Here is a 22,823-nt window from a genome sequence, read left to right on the forward strand (position 1 = left end):
AAAAAAAGAAATCTAAAAAATGATCTCTATTTTCAGTCAGCAAAATAAAAAAAACTACTAAAGAAAGCCATAAATGAATGTTTTTATCTGATGAAGCAGCCTAATTGACATCTAAGAAGGAAGTTTCAATGAAATGCATAAAAAAATAAACATTTTGGTGCAGGTCAAAAATTCCCTAAAATGAGATATTTTAAAAAACAAACAAAAAATCCCTATTTCCTACCACTAATATCAATGAAACTATTAAAGATGGCCAAAATAGATGACTTTATATTATTCAGCAGCCTAATTTATCTTTAGTAGAGAAGTTTTATTTAAATCTGATGAAAGATACAAATTTGAGGAGCGGTCAAAAAATACTCAATTTTGTCAATCTTTGAATTTTTTTCCGTCGGTCAAATTAGCTTTGGTAGCATTTTTGTGGCCTAATAAATCTTTATGAAACAGTCCCAGACCCCTACAAAAAATTGAGCTTGTTAAGCTTTTGGGGCTTGGTTTCAACATATATTTTTTAATATGGTATCCCAAAAATGCCATGTCTGTTCTTAGGGTCAACTTTGAAATTTGTTTTATTTTTCAAAATAACATTTTTTAAAGAATCTTCATTTTTAAAGTAAGCCATTTATACCATGCATTTTCATGTTTTACAATATGATTTACATCTATTTAATGAATGTCATTACTAATAAGTGTCAAATTGATTTATTTTTTAAGTAATCAGCTTTCAAAAATCCCATATTTTTCTACTCAAAGGTGGGTTTGTGACAAGGTACATCTACGCCCCAAAATTTCAAAAACCTTTAGACATAATAGACTGAAACTTTTCCAGCTCTTTTCTGTTAACACACTTAAAAGAAAAATGCATTTAGCGTACTAAAAATCTAAAGAAAAAAAATTGACTGCCGGTACCTAGTACAATAAAATTCTGAACAAAAATGTTCAGCAAATACATTTTTGCCTCTGTCATAATCGCCCTTTAGCCATTTCCCGAATCAGAAGCTACAATCGGAAGCCAACTTCAGCTTTGATCCAGACAGTCAGTTAGGAACGCCGCCACAGCTAGAAGACTGGACTGACGTTTCCTTCTGTGCAGTCCAGTTCTGTTTAGGATCGTGCAGAGGTGCAGGACCCAGCGGATTTATAGTGAATTGTACTCTTTTCACTGTGAGACAGAAACGGAAGATGGATTCCCGTCGATTACCCAGTAGGATTATTCCTTTGCTAAGGACAATGAAGACAGAACCAAATGAAGAACTGAACCGACCTTTGCGACTTTGAGAACAGGAAGATTCTTTAAACACCTTTCTTTCAAACTGGACTAAATATACAAAAGATGTAGAACCTGAAAGAAAAATGACAGAAAGACAGCTGAGACAAAGAGTTCCCAATATGTCCACAGCTAAATCCAACGAGGTTTCTGGAAAAGACAAACATGACAAACAGTTTAAAAAGCCTTTGTAATGTAAAAAAGAACAGAAACCCGTCATACAGGACCTAAAGAGAAAAGAAGTTGCCAAAGACGCTTTAGAGGAGAAAAAGTTTTATAAAGAAATGGCTAAGCGGGAGCCAAATGAAGGCTTTCCGTCTATATCAGTGTTTGTACAACACAAGCGTGAGAAGAGGCTTCCTGAAAAGGTCCCATCTCAAGAGGATTGTAAGAAGATTGTTTATGACAATCTAGAGGAAATAAAGAGGAAAGAAACTGCCAATTACATTCTTTTGGAGAAAAAGCATTGTACAGAGAGGGCTAAGCAGCAGTTACGCCAGAAGTTACAAGAGGAACAAGAGAGGGAGTAGAAAGGTGCAATGAAACAGTCTCTGACTGACACATGGGATACTCAAATTAAATATAAAAAGCAGAAAAAGAAAGAAAAGGCTGAAATTGAAAGGCACCAAATGGCTGCCATAATGGAGTCAGATAGACTGCATCAAATTGAGGAAATTGAGACGAGGAGACAGAAGAAAGAGAAAAGCCGGACATTTTTGAAACAGGATGAGACTCAGCCTAACAAAGAAGACCAAAAGAGATCTATTGATGACAGTTTAGAGGATATATTGAAGAAAGAAGCTGCTTATGATGCTCTTTTACAGAAAAAGCTTTGTAGCAAGATGGAAAAGGATGAGTTTGCCAAATTGTTACATGAAGTACAGCAGCAAGAGAAAACTCCAAAGCAAAACCCTCTGGCTGATGAATTGGCTGCCAGACATCAATATAAACAGAAAAAGAAGAGGGAAATGGACAGGACTGAAAGGCAAGGGGTGCTTCCTGGATATCGAGCTGAGAAAATTGGAGCCAGGAGACAGAAGGAGCCCCAGCAGAACCTGAAGACACAGGACAATGTTACTGAGCAAGGAAGAGATGTTCAGTATGAATCGGTCGTTCTAGATCATGACAGTGACTGTGACATTCCTGATAAGGACAGAAGTCGTGAAATACGTAAAAAAAAATTGCGTACGACCAACTGTCACTTATAAAGAAGAAAGAAGATACGAAAAGGACTTTTATGGAGGATAAGTTATTGATAGAATGAAACATCAGGAAGCTGCAGAGCAAAAACGTAAAAAGCTGCAGCTACCAAGTCTCTGACTGATTCGTGGGATTCCCAGATAAAACGTAAACAGCAGGAGAAAAAGGAACTTTGTGAGATTGAAAGAAAAGACATGCTGTCCTTAATTGAATTGGAAAGAGTGTGTGGAGGTTAAAGTAGTAAAACAATCAACCTTGAGAAACGCAAACAGCCTGTTTATAACGAAGTTCAGGAGACTCTGCCAGCAGCAAGACCAAGGAGAAGTTGCTCCAAGTCCTGTGTGGGAAGAACGATGTATTCTGCTGACAAACATGATGACAGAAAAACCAGCAATGTTTGCAGACCTTTACTGAGTCGTCAGAAAGTTAGCAATACCAAGCCTGTCAGACTTCCCTCACTGAACTCCAACTCTGTGCACCTCCCTGAGAATTGCCAACAGAGTTTTACAAAAAAATTGTCAAACTCTCATCCATTCCCATACTCAAATGAATAACTGTTTCTCAGCTGGCCAGGGAATGCGATGGGATTCCCCTGGAGGCGCTAACCCAAGTGGCTGAGGAGAGGGAAGTCTGGGCCTCCATACTTAGGCTGCCGCCCCCACGACCCGACAAGCAGAAGAAAATGGATGGATGGCTCTTCAAACCAGTCGTTCCTTTTCTCTTCTGCCTGTCTGTGAAAACAGAGGCTTTCACTTATCGTTTACATAACATCTTTGTAAGATTGTCCGTTAGCTACGTCAGACATATGAGGCCTTACCTTTGAAGGTAGCATATAGGGTATTAGTAAGTTTAAGTGATTGTAAGTCAGTTTCCCTACAAAACGATGGATGGATGGATGGATGGTGTCTGACAGACAGTTACATATTGTCTGTAATTTTGTCCATTAGTTAAATAATTCAACTTTAAACATAAGTTCTCTCCGAGTCTACTACATAGGTTAGCTAGCTATAAATAGATAGGTCTATCAATAGGTAGGCAGGTAGATAGAGCTATCAGTAACACTTTATTTGATGGGCTGTGCATAAGACTGACATGACATATATCAGCTTAATGACTAGTTTCCACTAGTCATTAAACTGAACTTCTACCTTGATAATAAACTGGTTTTAGGTTTATTAATTCTATGAATTTAGGAAAATGTTCTTCAAATAACTTTAAATGCATAGTTTTAGGCAGATTTTATTTTAATTTCTGTTAGAGCAGACGCCACGAGGACTATGTCACTCCACAGCTGCTTATGTCTCATTAATGTTGGCAGGTATGATGTGGTCTTGAGATTCTGTTTCAAACTGAGTTTATACACCTCTGGAAAAAATGTAAAGCTTCTCTGATTTTACTCTTTATAGGTATATGTTTGAGTAAAATGAATATTATTTATTCTATGAATTACTGACAACATATTTCTTAATTTTGTTTGTGAATGTATGTAAATAAGCAGTTAGATTTAGAAAACTGCACCAGCAAATATCTTTTCATGGGTCTTAGCCTTATTGGGGGCTAAGCACCCCTAAAAGTCAGATCCTAGAATCGCCCCTGGCGTTTAACAACAAAAATAAGCCAAAAAAATTTTTTTTGGTGGTGTCAGATAATTGGCACAGCAAAGTTTCTTTGTTTCTGTGGGCTACTTCTACTGCCTGGACTCACCAGGCAATACGTTCATTGAACATGATTGAATGTTCATCACGTTCATAAATCACGTGACGGACCGTGGACCCGTCACGTGATTTATGATAGCATATAATATTACATTGTCTGAAGACCAAACTTAATCAATAAAAAGTGACAAACTTCTTTTTTTATTTTGATACAGAGAAACTTAGAGGACTCATTTCAGCTTAAGGATAGAAAGGTTTTTGTAGTCTTAGTTGTTTAGATTATGTTTAGATTTTTTGACAATAGATAATGTTGTAAAGAAAATAATTATTGTTTGGTGCTTAATATAGCTAATCCACGACATGTGTAAAGGTATAGCCAACACTTTAATTTGGAATAGTTTCTGTTGAGCAGTTGGGAATTCAGCAGACAAAGCAGGGCCTTTTTTCCTCCCCCTTTTGACAGACACAGCAATAAAATTTACAATTCCGAGAGAGCAGAAGAGACTTCTTGGCGCCTCTCCCCGTACCTGGCACGGCCCAAGACGGAGTGGTCCCCCCTTTTCGCCTAGACAAAAACCAGACATCGGGGCTGTGATGAGGGGAGTTTCTAAGTTTCTAATTGGTCAAAGAACGGAACGCCTTGACTGCATATATTAAATAGGGAAACACCTCTTTCATAAAAAAGTACAGGTCAGCAAGCCAGCAAGAGAGGTTTTTTCCATCTTTTCCTCCACATTTTGGGCGCCTTTGTCTGTCTTTTGTGTTTCGTGTTGTCTGTTCTCTTGTCTGTATAAAATGTATATCTCTGTACCTCTGCAGCTTTGTTGTCGATTGCTTTGTATGAGATTAAACTCCGTGATCTGTGACGTCAACACGTTTTGTTGTTGTTTCGTTTTAACAGCACGCGGTTGCGGGTCGCTCATGGAGAACGCCGCTCGATCCCGGGCAAAAGGAAAAGAGGAAGGATCCAAAGGTTTTGTCCAAAGCTAGCATTTAATGATCCTCATTTTTTAATATTTGGGGGCTTCGTCCGGTTCTGGAATCTTGGCGGGTGGCGGTTTCTCCCCGATCGATCCGTCCGGCTGGTGCGGTAAGACGTTTTTTAATTACTCTTTTGTTGTGCGCAGCCACGCGGAGTTTCGGAGCTGCAAGGGTGGATAGTTTTGCTCTTAAAATAGTCTGTTGTTAGTTATAATTGGAATTTAACGATAGCCTGCGGTAGGCTTTGAGTGTGTGGTACACTGTATGGAAATACGCATGTACAGCGGACCGTAGCGGGTTCAGACTGAGGATTTTGCGCTCCCTCAGTTGTAAAAGCTGGGTTTTCTTAAGTTTATGTCTTTTTCCCTGGAGACCCATGGCTGTGCTCCTTAAAGAAAGAAATTTAGGAATTGTGTATTTTGAAATAACCTGGGGTAGGTTTATTCAGTGTGTGGGACACTTTAAAAAATGGCTTGCGGGAAGCTTTGACAATAGTCTGAGGTAGACTGTTAAGGAATCAAGTATTAGTGTTTGGCACACTTTAAAAATAGCTTGCGGGAAGCTTTGACAAATAGTCTGCGGTAGACTTTATAAACGGCCTGCGGTAGGCTTTGATATGGTGCATTTTTTATTTTTTGGCCGGCATTTTATTTTTCCCCGTCTGTCTGTTACGTTTGTCTGAAAACGTGTTTGTGTTCTCTCTGTGTGTGCTGCTTTGTGTGCCGGCTGCCGTGGAAGTGCGCTGTTTGTCCTCAGAGCTTTGTGTGTGTGCGTATGTGTGTCTGCGTGTGTGTCTGTGTGGCCGTGTGTGTGCGCGTGCACGAGTTCGGGCTGGCTGTGTGTTTCAGCAGAGTGTTAAGTTGTTTGGATAGCGCTGTGTGTGTGAATTTGCATTGATTTTGCTGCGTTTTATTGTGAAGTTATTATGGACACTGAGTTGCGACACGTGCTGTACGCTATTTTATGGTCGGGGTTCGTTGAAGAGTCGTAACGGGGAAAGTACAACGATGGCGAAAACGTGGTCGTTTAGTTTAAAACATAAATAAATAAATAAAATAAATAGGAGTTCAGTACATAAAACTGGTACCAGAAAACAAAATTATTGGTTGTGGTTTGATTTTCACATAACTTTGAGATCTATCTTTTTAAACGTGCACGGGGAATTAAAAGGTTCCTGACGATTGGAGTTTAAAATTAATTAAATTGACACATGAAAATATGTTAATGAAACATTGGACAATTCCTGAAGCTTCAGTAAATTTGATATAAATTACAGAAAATTTGATAAAAATTACAGTTAAATTTGATAGAATAATGACCACAGACTGACACTTGGGGACTGATGAAATTTTGACTGACTATAAAACCTGGCCAGATGTGTGTGTTTTGTGTTTTCTGTAATGTGTTGTGTGTTTTTGTTTGTGTTATAATTCATGTTGGTTTGACAGAGTGTGTGATTGGAGATAAAATACCATTTGGTATTTTATGTCATATAACTACTGAATTTTTCTCAGTGCTGTTTGATGGTGCAAAATTTCTAGTTTTTACAAACATCCTCTGTGTTAAATTGAACTAACTTCTTAAAATTAAACAATAACAGCAGTAACTGTGACCTGCAGTGTACAGTTTGGAAGGTGATTAAAGGATAGAATCTTGATAAAATACATTATCTGAACAAATTGAAATTACAATATGGGTTCTACGGTTAAATAAATGAATAAATAAATAACGAAAGAAAGAATAAGCCAAGAAAATTAGGTCACAGAGGATTCTAGAAATGCTGTCTTGGCAAATTAATAGTTAAATACATAAATATGCTGAATGGATAAATAGATAAATACATAACTGATTAGGTACAGCTATGAAATAAATTAAATAAAAATTTATATAGACTTGAGAACTGAATAGTGGATATAATGTTAATTATTCCTTCTAAGGCTGTGAAGGTAGTAGGAAAATGGAATAACATACAATGAGTAAAATAGGATTTTTTTCATGAGTTGAGGATAAGAAAAAAAAAAAAACGAAGATTTTTAGAGAAACAGGCTCTAACTGTAAGAGGTAATTGTTCAGATAACAACAAACTGCAATATACAACTGACTCTAGATATTTTCACAATCAGTCTTTTTCAAACAGACCAAAACTTTAAGATAGATAAAATATTGTTAAATCTACAGGACTTACGGATAATTAGACAGGATAAATTAGAAGTCACTCTCTTGTTAAATAGAAATTGGTTAAATATAGAAAAGTTTGCTAAAATTTACAAGATTTGTTGTTGAAGGATAACATTAAGTTTGAAATAACTTATTGGTTAATAAATAAAAAAGATTATATGGAACTATTGTAGAGAATCAATATTAAACTGTAATACGAGATGATTCAATACTGCCTATAGACAGACGAGAGGGCTTCGAATAAAATAAAATAAGAAAATTAAGTAAAATAAATACATAGAACAAAACAAGAAGAAGCGACAAGTATGTTTATTTAAGATATGAGGATAATGGAGCTCAGGGAGGAGTTTCAACCCCCATTCACAGAAGTTCAGCACGGGAGAACAAGCTACAGCTGTGCTGTAATTTCTACCCCCACTAGATTCAACTAATTAACATGTGAAACCTTTTTGCATATCACTAATTTTAAGTACAAAGCAACCTCTGCTCACAGCAGCTCAGCAGAAAAGAACAAACAACTGTAAGGCAAATAATTTTCTCTCCCATCGTTTAAACTACCTCCTGGAAAATGTAAAATATAAGTTTGTAGCATCGAAACACTGAGTCGCCTGTCACACACAGACACTCTTGGTAATGATTTTCTGTTTTCCTTTCATATTACTTTATATATTAAGTAGTGAGTAATTTAGGATTTTAATCTTTACATTTCTTTACATTAGTCTGATTTTTTATTTGGCTATTTGTGTCAGTTCTTTGTTTATTTTGTTAAATATAACGAATTACTTTCTTTCTTTTGAGTTATCAGTTTCCTCTGGACCCGTTCACCAGGGGATAGGGAATTTTGGTCTTCAGTTTAATTTCTTTCATTTGTTGATTTGGTAATATTCTGACCAGTATTTGTCAAAATTTATCATTTTTGGATTTTCTTAAGAATATATTTTGAATTTTTTTTTCCTTTTTCAACGTCTCTCTGCCTGGTTTATGCATAACCTTCACTGAGTTTTTAATTGGTAAACACGTTTTGTCAAACACTGCTGAAAATTTTTGAGAAGTTTCTACAACGAATTATTTGATAATCATGAGAGTTAAATTGAATACTGAGTTTTGAAACTGTAATGTGAAATGTTTTTTGAACATAATAATCTTGAAGGTTTAAAGCATGCTACAATAAATTGTTCTGTTTGTTTTTGAAAGGTTTACTTTTTAGACGAGGGCAACGTTGCATATCGGTGGGATTTTTCTTAGCTTGAATAATAACCCTGTTTCATCAACATCGTTATTTCACATACTAGAAATAGTGATACATTAGCCAGTAATGTATCAAAGGGGGAGAAGATGCATGGGTTCATCTTTTATAATACTTAAACAAATTTTTGAAGAACATGTCTGATCTGTGCTACACATAAAAGTGAAAGGAAAATATTTTCTGGTAATATATGTGCTTATTTTAGATAGGTTTGAGTTGTTCTCCATTAAAAGATTTTCTGACAATGGGCTAACATATTTTGAGAAAATAGATAAATTTATAGTGATAATGAAGCATATTTTGGTTAATTAACTTGGGAAAATAATTATAGAAATTAAAATATTATTGTGTCAGCCATTTTCAGAGCATTAATTTAATGGAGCATGAATGTTTTAAGAAATGTTTTGAAGAATCTGTCATTGATTAAAGTTATCATTAATCAGTAAAAGTACACAGGCGGGATTATAATGATTTTTCTAAACTTGATTTTTGTTTTGATTTACATCCATTTAAAACGATTTTGAATAAAACTTTAAATTCAACGACAAGTACAAGACCTAGAAAATTGGTATATTTTGAAAATGTCTGGATTTGTTGCATTATAATTTCTCCAGGTCTAACTCTTTTGAATTTTGTTTCAGGAACGTATGTAAAATGATTTAGACAAATAACCAGTAAGATCTAGTTTCTTCTATGAAGGTAATTTAAACTGGACTGTTTAACTCACATTGTTATTCATTTTTTGGTGGTACATGTAAGCTTTACAACTACATTTTTAAGTTTTTGTGATTGTTTTGTTTCGTTTGTTTAATCCTATTTTTACAAGATTGGTTTAAGAAAAGATCTGCATATGTTTAACATTCTGGGAACACGTTACTTTGGAAACATGTCTTTTGAAGCAAATGATTACAGGGTTTTGGTGTTTTCCATCGGTTAGGAGCTATAGTATATTATAATTGAAACGTAAATTGAAGGGATCACATCCACCATTTGATGAACAGAACTGGACAGAGTAGGAGATAAGGTTTCACGTGATGTGTTGCTCATGGTTTTACACACAGACTGCCCTGGAGCTCGGAGCTCCAGGACTCTGGACTCTGTCATACAAGCTGTGTCATGCGAGGCGGGGGTGGGGCTGCTTGGAGAAGCGGCTTCACACTTATTTCGAAGATAACAGCCACAGAGCCACGAGCGTTGGAAGGATTCACTCGAACACACAGTGATTTGAAGATGTTTGTGTTGAATTACACAAATGAATGATGCCTTTGGATAAATCTGATCTCTGTTTTGTCATTATAGTTTTGCAGCTGGTTTCCTGGTGCCCTGCGGATGTGGTCTCCTTCAAAGTCTGCGTTCTTTGATAAAAAGGATTAAAATAATTTCCCTGGATGGAAAATAACAAAACAAATTTATTTTTAGGTGAAACCATCGTTTGATTATGCTGACTGTAATGAAGATGATATTAAAGAATGTGGTAATTGTGTTTCTGATGCTAATGAAATTCATGTTGAACACAAAATGTCTGTGTAATGACCTGTGACAGGTCGTTTCTTGAGGTTTCCAGTCGAAGAAGATCAAGCTGCAAGAGGATCATCATAAACTTTTATTGCGTGTTTTTCGTTCGTTGTGAACTCTGGAAAGGACTGTCGTTTTGTTTTTTGCGCGCATTTTTTGAACAATTCCTGACGAAGACTTCATATTTTTTAAGAGACTGTCGATGGACATTTAAAAAAAAAAAAAAAACAAAAAAAACAGACAAGGACGAGCAACAGATTGTAATTTTGTGTCTTTCTCATTTGACAGGTTGTACTTGGGTGGTGAATGTTGTCTTTTAAGTTGCAGAGCATTTCTTACTAATTTTACTATGTATGTCCCTGTTTTATTTTTTCATTTTTCATTGTGCACTTTGGGTTTTGTTTATCCTGTGTTTTTGTTTTATGATTTTATATTTCTGTAAGGATAAGTCGTTTTTACCCTTGGGTTTTGTTTGAAAAGGGGGAACTGTATATAATTAGGCTACGTCAACCTTTTGTTTTCTATTTTTTTGTTTTGTTTTATTTTTTTAATACATAGTTTTGGTTCTGCATTAGAAGGCTTAATCAATTTTTATTGAGGTCTTTTTGAAGACCTCAAAAGGGGGAACTGTAAAGAAAATAATTATTGTTTGGTGCTTAATATAGCTAATCCACGACATGTGTAAAGGTATAGCCAACACTTTAATTTGGAATAGTTTCTGTTGAGCAGTTGGGAATTCAGCAGACAAAGCAGGGCCTTTTTTCCTCCCCCTTTTGACAGACACAGCAATAAAATTTACAATTCCGAGAGAGCAGAACAGACTTCTTGGCGCCTCTCCCCGTACCTGGCACGGCCCAAGACGGAGTGGTCCCCCCTTTTCGCCTAGACAAAAACCAGACATCGGGGCTGTGATGAGGGGAGTTTCTAAGTTTCTAATTGGTCAAAGAACGGAACGCCTTGACTGCATATATTAAATAGGGAAACACCTCTTTCATAAAAAAGTACAGGTCAGCAAGCCAGCAAGAGAGGTTTTTTCCATCTTTTCCTCCACATTTTGGGCGCCTTTGTCTGTCTTTTGTGTTTCGTGTTGTCTGTTCTCTTGTCTGTATAAAATGTATATCTCTGTACCTCTGCAGCTTTGTTGTCGATTGCTTTGTATGAGATTAAACTCCGTGATCTGTGACGTCAACACGTTTTGTTGTTGTTTCGTTTTAACAGCACGCGGTTGCGGGTCGCTCATGGAGAACGCCGCTCGATCCCGGGCAAAAGGAAAAGAGGAAGGATCCAAAGGTTTTGTCCAAAGCTAGCATTTAATGATCCTCATTTTTTAATAATGTCCACAAACGTATCTTTTTTTTAACATAAAACTGTATGTGTCTCTTTATTTTGTGGGGATATTACCATTCTGCTGTTTGTAACACTGACAAGAGACAATGGTAGAATCACTGTCCTTCGGCCAGATGACAAGATTTGAGAAAGATATTCACAATGTCCTTCTAAATTAACCTCAATTCACAAACTGAGCAGATCTCCTACCTGTCCGGTCACGAATGGCGAGATTTTTCCCTTTCTTCAAGACAATATCCAATTGGTACATGGCTGGACAAGGCAGATGAGGCTGAGAATCTGCATTACTAGGTCCAACAATGTTGATGCCCTGTAAACACAAGAAGTCCAAGTTATACAAATACTTCAGTGCTTTTTAGGACTTTTATTACAAAAATAATATTAAAGTAAATATAAGTTTCATCAAAATATTACTTCTTTGCTAGTCCATTGCCATTTTCAATGCACTTATTCCATTAACACTGCACAGAGGCCAGTTTAAACCAACTTTTCTTGATGAAACCCAATTGACCTCAGTCAAAGCAATCCCCTAATCCTATATCCATCCAGGGCTATAGGTTCTGGATGATAAGAATTTATAGCAGTTAATATTTGACATAGAAATGTGTTAGCAAAATAACTATAATCTGGTTGTTTTAACCAAACAGTTTTAGTAATCCAAACTTGTTTTAGTAATCCAAATGTTTACATTTATTATGGCTCTTAAAAAGCTAAAAAATTATATTTTTTAATCCCTGTAACCTTTTCAAAACTGTTAATACCAAATAAGTTATTTGAAGACAAAATAAAACATTTTTAATTGTCTCAAAATAACAAAAAATGCCAACTTACAGTTGAGCATTATTCAAGGAGAAACTCATTTGGCACTTTGATCTCTCTTCCTGTCTTCAAGCTTCAAATAGGACATTTTCCATATTAGTTCTACAGTCTGCAAGTGCAAAGTATCTCCATGCATTGAAAAAAATTATACTTGCAAATTACATATTATGTGCTCCCTGATATTTACTGGGAACTGCTGAGTGCATGCAAGTTCTTGTGAAAGGCTAGCAGCATGGGACTCTTGTCTACTGCCATCTTTTTTTTGCATTTCATGCTGAAGGCCTGAGGTCAGTGCTGCACTTTGACAATGAACCCCCCGATGGCTGTTTCTATGCCGCTCATTTGCAAGCCACAACAGGAACTAAGCCATTCTATGGGCTTCACAATAACATACTATCTTATTCAAGCTCTTGCAAATTTGAATCCACCATGTTTATTTCTCATTGTACCCCATCAGGCAGCCCTTTGGTGAGCACTGGTGTCATATTTCACCAGCTGTGGTGCTCAGACATGAGGCTAATAATAACTACAAAACAACATAAAAGTCTTGAGGACCACCAGATAACAGAGAAACTTAATAAAAGTTATTACTCTGGAGTTTAAATAAATTGATATTTAGGTTGACCAAATATCAAACATTAATCAGAAGGCATTGTTTATAACAACACTGTCATTTTTGCAAAAACTTTCCAATTCTGTATTACTGACTTACAGATAATATTTTCGTTTAACATCTTTAGGTTATGCATCAAGGTTGTTGTCTTTGCACATAGATTCAGGATTTCAGATAAACATAATATGAACATCCATTTTTTAATGGATAAAAATAACAACAAATTTACAACCTTGATAAAAGTTAAAGTAAATTTTATTTTTGCAAATCAGTTATACTCTTGTGTGATTTACAAAGTCAGAATCAAATATAACACTTTAGCATACTACGACCTTATAAGATAGCCTTTAACTTTCTTTTCTTAATTTTTGTTATGAAAAACTGATTTAGCAGATTTAACAAAAGCAAGTACTGTTTCATTCATTGGCTGATTGACAGATAAATCCAAATGTTTTATTTGAAAAACCTCCCCACACATTTAAACAAGACTTGGCGTTAACTGTGGATGTAAGTCACTGACATTTAGCTAACTGGCTCTGTGTATGCATTAAACCTTTACTGAGGGGTTCTAGCAACACCATGCCATTCAGACTTTAAATGTAGCCAAATAACGCTGGCCAAACAGTGACAAGATGAGACCTACTGAACATGACAACTTTACAAAAGATATATTAAACTACATAAGGATTAAGAGTATGATAATAATTCCCATGTATTGTTTTTTCTAAACATACATAGCAGTGCACAAGCATAACAGGTGTACAGGATTTGAAATCGATTTGCTTACAGCAAAGCTTGTTTGAGTAAAAAACAGGTGCAGGATTAGATAAAGCATGCAAACAGATGAACCAGACAGACATCCTTTCAAAATCTAACTCGAAAACTCAGAAAAGGAAAAAAAAGCTTTTATATACAGAATTAGTAGCAGCAAAGACATGAGTGCAAACAAATAGATTCTATTTCTTGAACCAGTCCCTTTGTTTGGTCTTTCCTTTGGGACACAGTCAGGACAGAGGACATGACACAACACAAGACATGACTCGGCTACGACAGCTCAGGTATAGTTATCTGTCAGATCATGAAGCCGATGATGAGAAATGTGAAAGCGTAAAATGTCTCAGGTAAGTAGACTGAATTTTTCAAGCATTTATATATTGACCACTTAAAGAGCTTTATGCCAAAGAAGTCTAATTTCAAAGATAAATTCATAGTCTAAAACAAACTTGACACAATACTTCAAGTTTAAGGGTCAGTATTATGTTTGACAGACACATCCCACGTAGCAGACCAAGCTGGCCCGGATCTGACAAACCTCTGGTACGGCAAATTAGATGTCAACCACACCTGGGCCAGGTCTGACAATGATGGCAAGGTTCACACTAGGCATGCCACACCTGGGCCAGTTCTGGAAGTAGTTTTGTCACACATGTAGCATGTGACAATTCATTTTCTCATAAGTCTAAAAGTGATGAAAATATTAAGAAACATTTGTACATTTTACCAGATGAAAGTACTTTTAACCAAAAGAATAATATAGCAAGTTTAGGGATATAAGACCGCAAAATATCACTTTAGCATTTGCAATTTAAGTTTAAATGATCATACTATTGGCAGCTGCATCCTTGTGAGATTATAAGTCATTTTAGGAACTCAGCTCTCAAATGAAGTCCTATAAAAAAAAAATTTAAAATTGTAATATAATATTTTTCTAAATTACACACACACACACACACACACCCACACACACACACACACATATATAATATTCTTCTGTTGTTGTTTCAGTCCTTAATAATTTAATTCTAATGTCTAAACATAAGAATGTTATATTTTCAATGGAAATGACCATCCACATATGCTTGATAATGGAAATTGAAGGGAGGTAGCCTGCCTGGTCCTGGTGGTGTACGTGACAAATTGCAGGTTTCAGCTCCGTCTCCATAGTAACGGACTCCCAAGCTGGTAGCTTGTTGAATGTCTGGTCGAACATCGAACTGAACTCAATCCCTACGTTTTTCGTATCTTCCTTTGTTTTTTTTATAGTCCAAATAAATAATTCGTTTTAATCTATACATAGCTGTGTTTTCCCGACCACCTGTAAGTCTTATTTATTCAACAACCGTTGGAAATATTTTACAATGTCCGTTATTGTGCCGTTGAATATTTTAGCTAACCCTAGTTCAGACAGCACGATTTCCAGTTTAGTTTATTATTATTGTTAATGATATTTCTACTAATTATATGTTTTTAGTGACATTGTTTGGCTGCTGTTGTATGCCTGTAGGTTTTAAAATGTCATTTTAACTGTTAGTATGAATACTTATCAGCACGATTAAACACTAACGGTAACTTAGCTGTTACCCTTGAGCCGTTAGTCTTTGGCTGTTGGCTAGATTGAGTCTAGATGTTCAACATTGTCCAGGTTGAAATAGCATTTTTGAGAAAGGGGTTTAACAATGACGTATGGGTTTATTTGTTAATCTCTGTTTATTTTCTATATAGTGCGGTGTAGTAAGCACAGAGGGGAATCCTACTGAGCTGCCATGACGCAACCTGAGCACGGTGGAAATGGGAGATGGAGAACAGATATGTATACTGTTGTTTTTGAAATTAGAATGTTGTAATAAAAGAATTGTGTTGATATACATTGTGTTTTTATTGAGACCAATTAACTTGACAGTCGTTTTTGTGGACTGTGATTGGAATCCAGAGTACCCGGAGAGAACCCACGCATGCACATGGAGAACATGCAAACTTCATGCAGAAAGGACCCTCTTAGTGTGGGGCAACAGTGCTAACACTGTGCAGTCCATCTTAAGTAATAGGTATCTATTTAATTAAAGGTAAAAACATGACAGAGTAATACTAAATTTTTTTTTATAAATGTATAAATGCTGAAGGCTCTGGCATGCCGACTGGAGGCGCGCCTGGACTGCGCGAAAAGTGTGTGTGTGTGTGCATGTAAATTTTACCCAAAATAATAATAATTGTATGTATTTATAATGAGATTTTTAATCGATGCATATGTTTAGAACCACCTAGTGGTGTGATGAGTAACTGCATGCAACGGTCCTTCAGACACTCTCACGGCTTCCCCCACCAGAATTCTGAGGAATATTAGTGGAGGTACAGTTGTGGTCAAAAGTTTACATACACTTGTAAAAAACATAATGTCATGGCTGTCTTGAGTTTCCAATAAGTTCTACAACTCTTATTTTTCTGTGATAGAGTGATCGGAACACATACCTGTTTGTCACAAAAAACAGTCATAAAGTTTGGTTCTTTCATAAATTTATTATGGGTCTGCTGAAAATGTCACCAAATCTGCTGGGTCAAAAATATACATACAGCAACATAAATTGTCAATTTTGGTGATGTAAAGAGTTGTGTCAATCAAATTAGCTTCATGCCATGGCCTCTTCACTTCTTGTAAGTGATTCTGATTGACTACAGCTGTTGACTTCTCATGAGCCCATTTAAATAGGGCTCATTTGACCCAGTGATTAGACTCAGCCACAAAAGCTACAATGGGAAAGTCAAAGGAACTCAGTGTGGATCTGAAAAAGCGAATTATTGACTTGAACAAGTCAGGGAAGTCACTTGGAGCCATTTCAAAGCAGCTACAGGTCCCAAGAGCAACTGTGCAGACAATTATTCGCAAGTATAAAGTGCATGGAACAGTTGTGTCACTGCCACGATCAGGAAGAAAACGCAAGCTATCACATGCTGCCGAGAGGAGATTGGTCAGGATGGTCAAGACTCAACCAAGAATCACCAAAAAGCAGGTCTGCAAGGATTTGGAAGCTGATGGAACACAGGTGTCAGTCTCCACAGTCAAGCGTGTTTTACATCGCCATGGACTGAGAGGCTGCCGTGCAAGAAAGAAGCCCTTGCTACAGAAAAGTCACCTTAAGACTCGGCTGAAGTTTGCTGCTGATCACATGGACAAAGATAAAACCTTCTGGAGGAAAGTTCTGTGGTCAGACGAAACAAAAATTGAGCTGTTTGGCCACAACACCCAGCAATATGTTTGGAGGAGAAAAGGTGAGACCTTTAATCCCAGGAACACCATGCCTACTGTCAAGCATGGTGGTGGTAGTATTATGCTCTGGGGCTGTTTTGCTGCCAGTGGAACTGGTTCTTTGCAGAAAGTAAATGGGATAATGAAGAAGGAGGATTACCTCCAATTTCTGCAGGAAAACTTAAAACCATCAGCCCGAAGGTTGGGTCTTGGGCGCAGTTGGGTGTTCCAACAGGACAATGACCCAAAACACACATCAAAAGTGGTAAAGTAATGGCTAAACCAGGCTAGAATTAAGGTTTTAGAATGGCCTTCCCAAAGTCCTGACCTAAACCCCATTGAGAACATGTGGACAGTGCTAAAGAAACAGGTTCATGCAAGAAAACCATCACATTTAGCTGAACTGCACCAATTCTGTCAAGGAGAGTGGTCAAACATTCGACCTGAAGCTTGCCAGGAGCTTGTGGATGGCTACCAAAAGCGCCTAGTTGCCGTGAAAATGGCCAAGGGACATGCAACCAAATACTAATGTTGCTGTATGTATATTTTTGACCCAGCAGATTTGGTGACATTTTCAGCAGACCCATAATAAATTTATGAAAGAACCAAACTTTATGACTGTTTTTTGTGACAAACAGGTATGTGTTCCGATCACTCTATCACAGAAAAATAAGAGTTGTAGAACTTATTGGAAACTCAAGACAGCCATGACATTATGTTTTTTACAAGTGTATGTAAACTTTTGACCACAACTGTAGGTGCGAGAGAGGCAGCTCTTCACTACTTTTTTTTACTTAGGGTCATATTTTTCTAGTTCAACAATTAACGACATACTGTAAGAACATTTAACATCTAAGAATATAATTTGTAAAGTTTTCTCGTGGTTGGGCTGGAAAAATATGACCCTATGAGTGGGAGCTGTGCCAGTTGGTGTTCGTGGCTGATCACTCTTATTTTTCAGCTGTGGGGCTACTTGCATGCAGTCAGAAGTCACATTGTGAAGAGTGTTTCATTCTGTGTCATACTAGGTGGGTTCAAAGTATAAATTAATGAATATATTAAAAAAGATTGTTTTGTGAATATTGTAACTGTTAACTGCTATGGCAGTTGTCTGTTATTTTACTGTTTTGTGTTGTTGGATGTTATTTTTGGAATAAGAATGCTTTGTTTTTGAGGAATTGTCAACTGTTTTACTGTTTTAAAATCTATACGATCACATCTAAAAAAAAGAAAGAAAAATAAAGAATTCTGAGGGATGCTGGTGGAGCTGTGGGACCACTTGGATGCAGTCAGAAGTCACATTGTGAAGAATGTTTCATTCTGTGTCATACTAAAAGGTGACAAACAACCAAGCGAGGAAGGCTACATTGGTGCCGTGACGAACAAGGAAGGTTACATCTGAGACTAGCGGATGGCTAAGAGACCTTGTCGCCGGAATCAAATGCGGCATGTGCAGGCTTTCTTGGGGCCGGGATCAACAGAGGGCGTCATGGGGCTGGGATAGACTAAGGTACTGGGAGGCATGACACTATTGGCCCTCATTTAGTGAAATAGCGTGTCAAGATTTTACCAGCACCAGAAAAAAGACTTGTAATAAAACTGCCTCTCTTTTTCTGGTGCTTTTTAAGCTGACTTACAAGACACAACATGATTATGTCATCGACTACCTGATGCTCCATGAAAGCCAGCGTCCATCCAGCAGAACAGCCCAAGGTTTTAGTTAGGTCCCTGAAAACCTTTTTGGCCAGGCTTGGAAGCCATTTCTGCTGGATTTCAAATGGCTGTCCCTCAATGTTAGCCCAGATTTTGTTGACAATGCGTTCCTGTGCCTCTTTCAGGTACTTAAGACAGCAACATGTCTTAGACTCCCTGATGCCTCGACACATCAACGACTTCACAAAAAGTTGTATTGTGTCTTTTCTGTCATGGTTTGAGTCTTCTGTGCGTTTATTTTTGAGTTTCTTTGTCTCTGAGCCTCTGTGTTGTCCTGTGTCCCCTTGATTATTCTCAGGTGTGTCTCATTCCCTGATTACCTCTTGTGTATTCCTCATAGGACTTTCTCAGTGCTTCAATTTTACGTCTCATCGTTATCAGTTCTTGGACAATACTGATAACAGGTTGCACCAAAGAACTGAGCCCTAAACCCAGCTTGAGAAATTCTATGGGGTCTTCCTCATCCATAGGAGACGTGATCACCGATATAAAATGCTTTAGGAAAAACATGTTAAATACCTCAGTACACTCTGTCTGAATGTTCTCTTCAATCCTCATAGCCTGGGCAAAGGCCTGAGAAACCAGGTCTCCAAATATGGCTTTTAAGTTGCCATATTTGTACTTCAGGTTCTCAAGTAAGTCCAAAGCGAAATCTGAAAAGACAGATAGCGCACCAGATATTTGGTCCTCTCTCTGATGCTTTCATCCAGGTGACCCAATGCAAAATCCTCCCAATCTTCCTCTAGAATTTGATAAATACATTCTTCGATCGCAGGTATTGCATAGTCTTCAATTAAAACCTGGAGATCTCCTCTTAGTAAATCTATGACAGCCATTTTGTTATATTGAACTCAGATCTACCACTCAAACTGACTTGAAATTGACTTTGTAATTTAATATATATATATATATATGTAAACATGTTTTCTGTTGTTGTTTCAGTCCTTAATAATTAAATTCTGATGTCTAAACATAGGAATTTTATATTTTTAATGGAAATGACCATCCACATATGCTTGATAATGGAAATTGAAGGGAGGTAGCCTGCCTGGTCCTGGTGGTGTACGTGACAAATTGCAGGTTTCAGCTCCGTCTCCATAGTAACGGACTCACGAGCTGGTAGCTTGTTGAATGTCTGGTCGAACTGAACTCAATCCCTACGTTTTTGGTGTCTTCCTTTGTTTTGTTTTTTTTTATAGTCCAAATAAATAATTCGTTTTAATCTATACATAGCTGTGTTTTCCCGACCACCTGTAAGTCTTATTTATTCAACAACCGTTGGAAATATTTTACAATGTCCGTTATTGTGCCGTTGAAAATTTTAACTAACCCTAATTCACACAGCATGATTTTTAGTTTAGTTTATCAATATTGTCAATATTTTTTCTACTAATTAAATATTTTACTGACATTGTTTGGCTGCTGTTGTATCTGTAGCTTTTAAAATGTCCTTTTTAACCGTTAGTGTTTAACCGTATTGATAAGTATTCATACTAACGGTAACTTAGCTGTTAGCCTTGAGCTGTTAGCCTTTGGCTGTTGGCTTGATTGAGTCCAGTTGTTCAACATTGTTCAGGTTGAAATAACATTTTTGACAAAGGGGATTGATGCTGACGTATACCCTAGTGGAAAAAAAATACTTTAGTATATTTCAAATATACTTACATTTGTGCAAGTACATTTTAAGTATACTCAGTATTAAGTGTACTACCTATAAATATATACAAAGTATACTAAAAGTATGCTTGTACCAATTTTGACATTATAACTTTAGACACACTTAAATATAATTGTACCAAAATACACTTTTAAGAAATATATTCAATAAAAGTATACTATAAGTGAACAAAATATGTATTTGCCCAAGTGTAATACACTTGCTCAAGTATTTTTAAAATATATATTTAAATATCTTTTAAAGTATGCTTAAGTATACTACAATTTAACATACTTAGTGTATTTATTTTTCACCAGGGTAGGATCTAAAGGTGCAACACTGTAGTCAATAAAAGAATGCGCGCCTCTGTTCTACTGCCAAACACAAATACTCTAGACACCATGTAATATATGCTGTCTAAATTTGATAAGGGAGCTTTCAAAAGGTTTATTAGTAGATTGTGTGGACGTACTTTACAGTAGTAAGCATTTGCTGAGCTCAGAGACCTGTTAAAAAGCCATTCAAAAAATTTGATATAGCGTTATTGATGTTTTCACACCAAAATAAGGTTTTAATGTACAATTGAAATCCCAAAGATCTCCATGCAGAATACTGCAGCATGATCTGACTAACAGCTTTAGCCATAGTGGTTGTATAGAGGGACTTTAGCATTAAATCAGTAACAGATGGCAGTCTGAATAACTTATGGCTGTACACCTTTTGTTTTTTTTTACCCTTCAGTCCCTGATGTAATCACAAACTGGAAATGGTTGCATGACATTTTAGTCAGCCTATGAAATGGAAGACGAGAAAGATCAATGTGAAAAACACATTTGATGTGTTCTGACATCTGACCGCCAATCCTGCTCTGTTTCTTTTTCACAATGAGTATGAACAGAGACTGGTCTCTCTCTTATAAGGACTATCTGCTGGAAAGGATGCCCCCGGGTCTCCGAGTAGCAATAACCAGGCCAGCCATACACCACCTCTGATGATTTCACAAAGGTTGCCAGTGCCCTGTTGATATCTAGACTGAAATACCTGTGTTGCTATTGCCTGTAAGAAAGCCCCAACACTGGACAAATGATGATTTCACACACACATGCAGACATATAGATAGGCCTGTCACAATAACAAATTTTGCCGGACAATAAATTGTCCTGGAACTTATTGTGATAAACGATAACATTGTTGTTTTAAGAACATTTTTAAGTAGTATAATAGTAATAATGGCTTAAAAATGCAAGAACACATTCTCAAAGATCAATAAACTTTAAATTCTAATGAACATTTAAACACTGGAACTGGAAGACATTTGGAATATCCAATATAAAGAAAGAAAACACAAACAACAAAAAAAATGTAATTATGAAGTCTCTGTAAACAAAATTATCTTTCAAAAAAAGGGGTAGTTAAGAGACCAAAACACATACTGAAGACTTTTATCATTCAGTTTTTGGTAAACAAAAAAAAAAAAAAAAAGAGCGAGAGAAAGGATCAATCAGACAAATTAAAATTATTGAGTTTCTTTTAATTCATTATCCGATTAATTGGTTTATTGTTTATTGTGACAGGCCTACATATATATATTGTCTCTTGTCTGTGTTGTTTTAAAATCACCACTTAGGGTCAGGCATCGTCTAACTCCAAAATGCCAGGGTTCATTATGAGTATAGCTCTTCAAAAGTGAATAGCTGACTATTTTTAGTGTCTGCCTTAGTATTTACATAAGTTCTTGAGAAAATCTTCTACTTTGGAATACTAATCAGTATTTCTTTTTGGGCAGCATATCATAACAGTTACTTCTTTTGTACAAGAGTAGCTTGTAGTTAGCCCTGGGCACAGTATGTAGCCAGATTCTCATTTCTCACAGCGATGGCAGGTAATTTCCATGCTCTGAATGTCCCTTTAAAAATATCCTGAACCTATTCCTACTTTGTCATTAACAGAAAATATCTTTTTCCCCCCTTTGTCATAGCACTTTCAATTACCATATGAAAACCCAGACTTTATTTATTATTTAGCACAGAACATGGTGCTTTGGCATCTGATTCCACTGTAATTTGTGACCAGACACTAAATTTTTTCAGGAAAAAAAGAACTCTTAAAAATCTTAAAACAGAAACAACTTTATATCATAATTAAATTTTCTGTACTGTACATTACATGTACTCAGTACTAGGCCAGTACTCTTGTAGTATGAAATACTGCATCAGTTATGACAGTGATCATCAGCCTATGGCTGTGTTCAGGAGTTGAGGAAGCCCAAATTACTTTACATATTGGCCATTTTAAGCACATTTTCCCTGCTGAGTCTGATGTCTCTCATCTTCTTTTTCCACAAACTGGCTGCAGCGTCACTAAATTTACCAGAAAATAAACATCTGAAATCTATGTCTGTATGTAGTAAATATATAAAATTAGGGGTGCACCGATAAATCGCCCAGGTGATTGATCGGCCCGATTTCCTTAATTTAGGGTGATTGGTGATCGGCCGATAGTTACATATGAAACCGATCTTAACCACCGATCTATCTACCTCCGCAAGAATGTTAAAATCAGTTACTGTTCCATTTTTTTCTGCCATTAAAGGCGGCTGACTGAAAGACCC

General features: G+C 36.5%; 1 protein-coding gene and 1 long non-coding RNA gene across 6 annotated transcripts in view; one reads left to right on the plus strand and one right to left on the minus strand.

The window, feature by feature from the left end:
• The window catches only part of mctp1a (multiple C2 domains, transmembrane 1a), a 170,233-nt gene that overhangs the window by 107,833 nt on the left and 39,577 nt on the right, over positions 1–22,823 (minus strand). For all 5 annotated transcript variants that reach the window (XM_032577457.1, XM_032577455.1, XM_032577456.1 and 2 more), the window contains exon 2: positions 11,579–11,699. In XM_032577457.1, the coding sequence (XP_032433348.1) occupies positions 11,579–11,699 (121 nt within the window). The remainder of the gene's footprint in view (positions 1–11,578; positions 11,700–22,823) is intronic.
• On the plus strand, positions 401–16,064 carry LOC116729119 (uncharacterized). The gene is made up of 3 exons (XR_004341076.1): positions 401–420; positions 5,218–5,219; positions 15,948–16,064. It is a non-coding gene; the product is annotated as an uncharacterized LOC116729119 (long non-coding RNA).

Source organism: Xiphophorus hellerii, chromosome 12, assembly GCF_003331165.1.
Source record: "Xiphophorus hellerii strain 12219 chromosome 12, Xiphophorus_hellerii-4.1, whole genome shotgun sequence".
In the NCBI taxonomy this organism is placed as follows: Eukaryota; Metazoa; Chordata; class Actinopteri; order Cyprinodontiformes; family Poeciliidae; genus Xiphophorus; species Xiphophorus hellerii.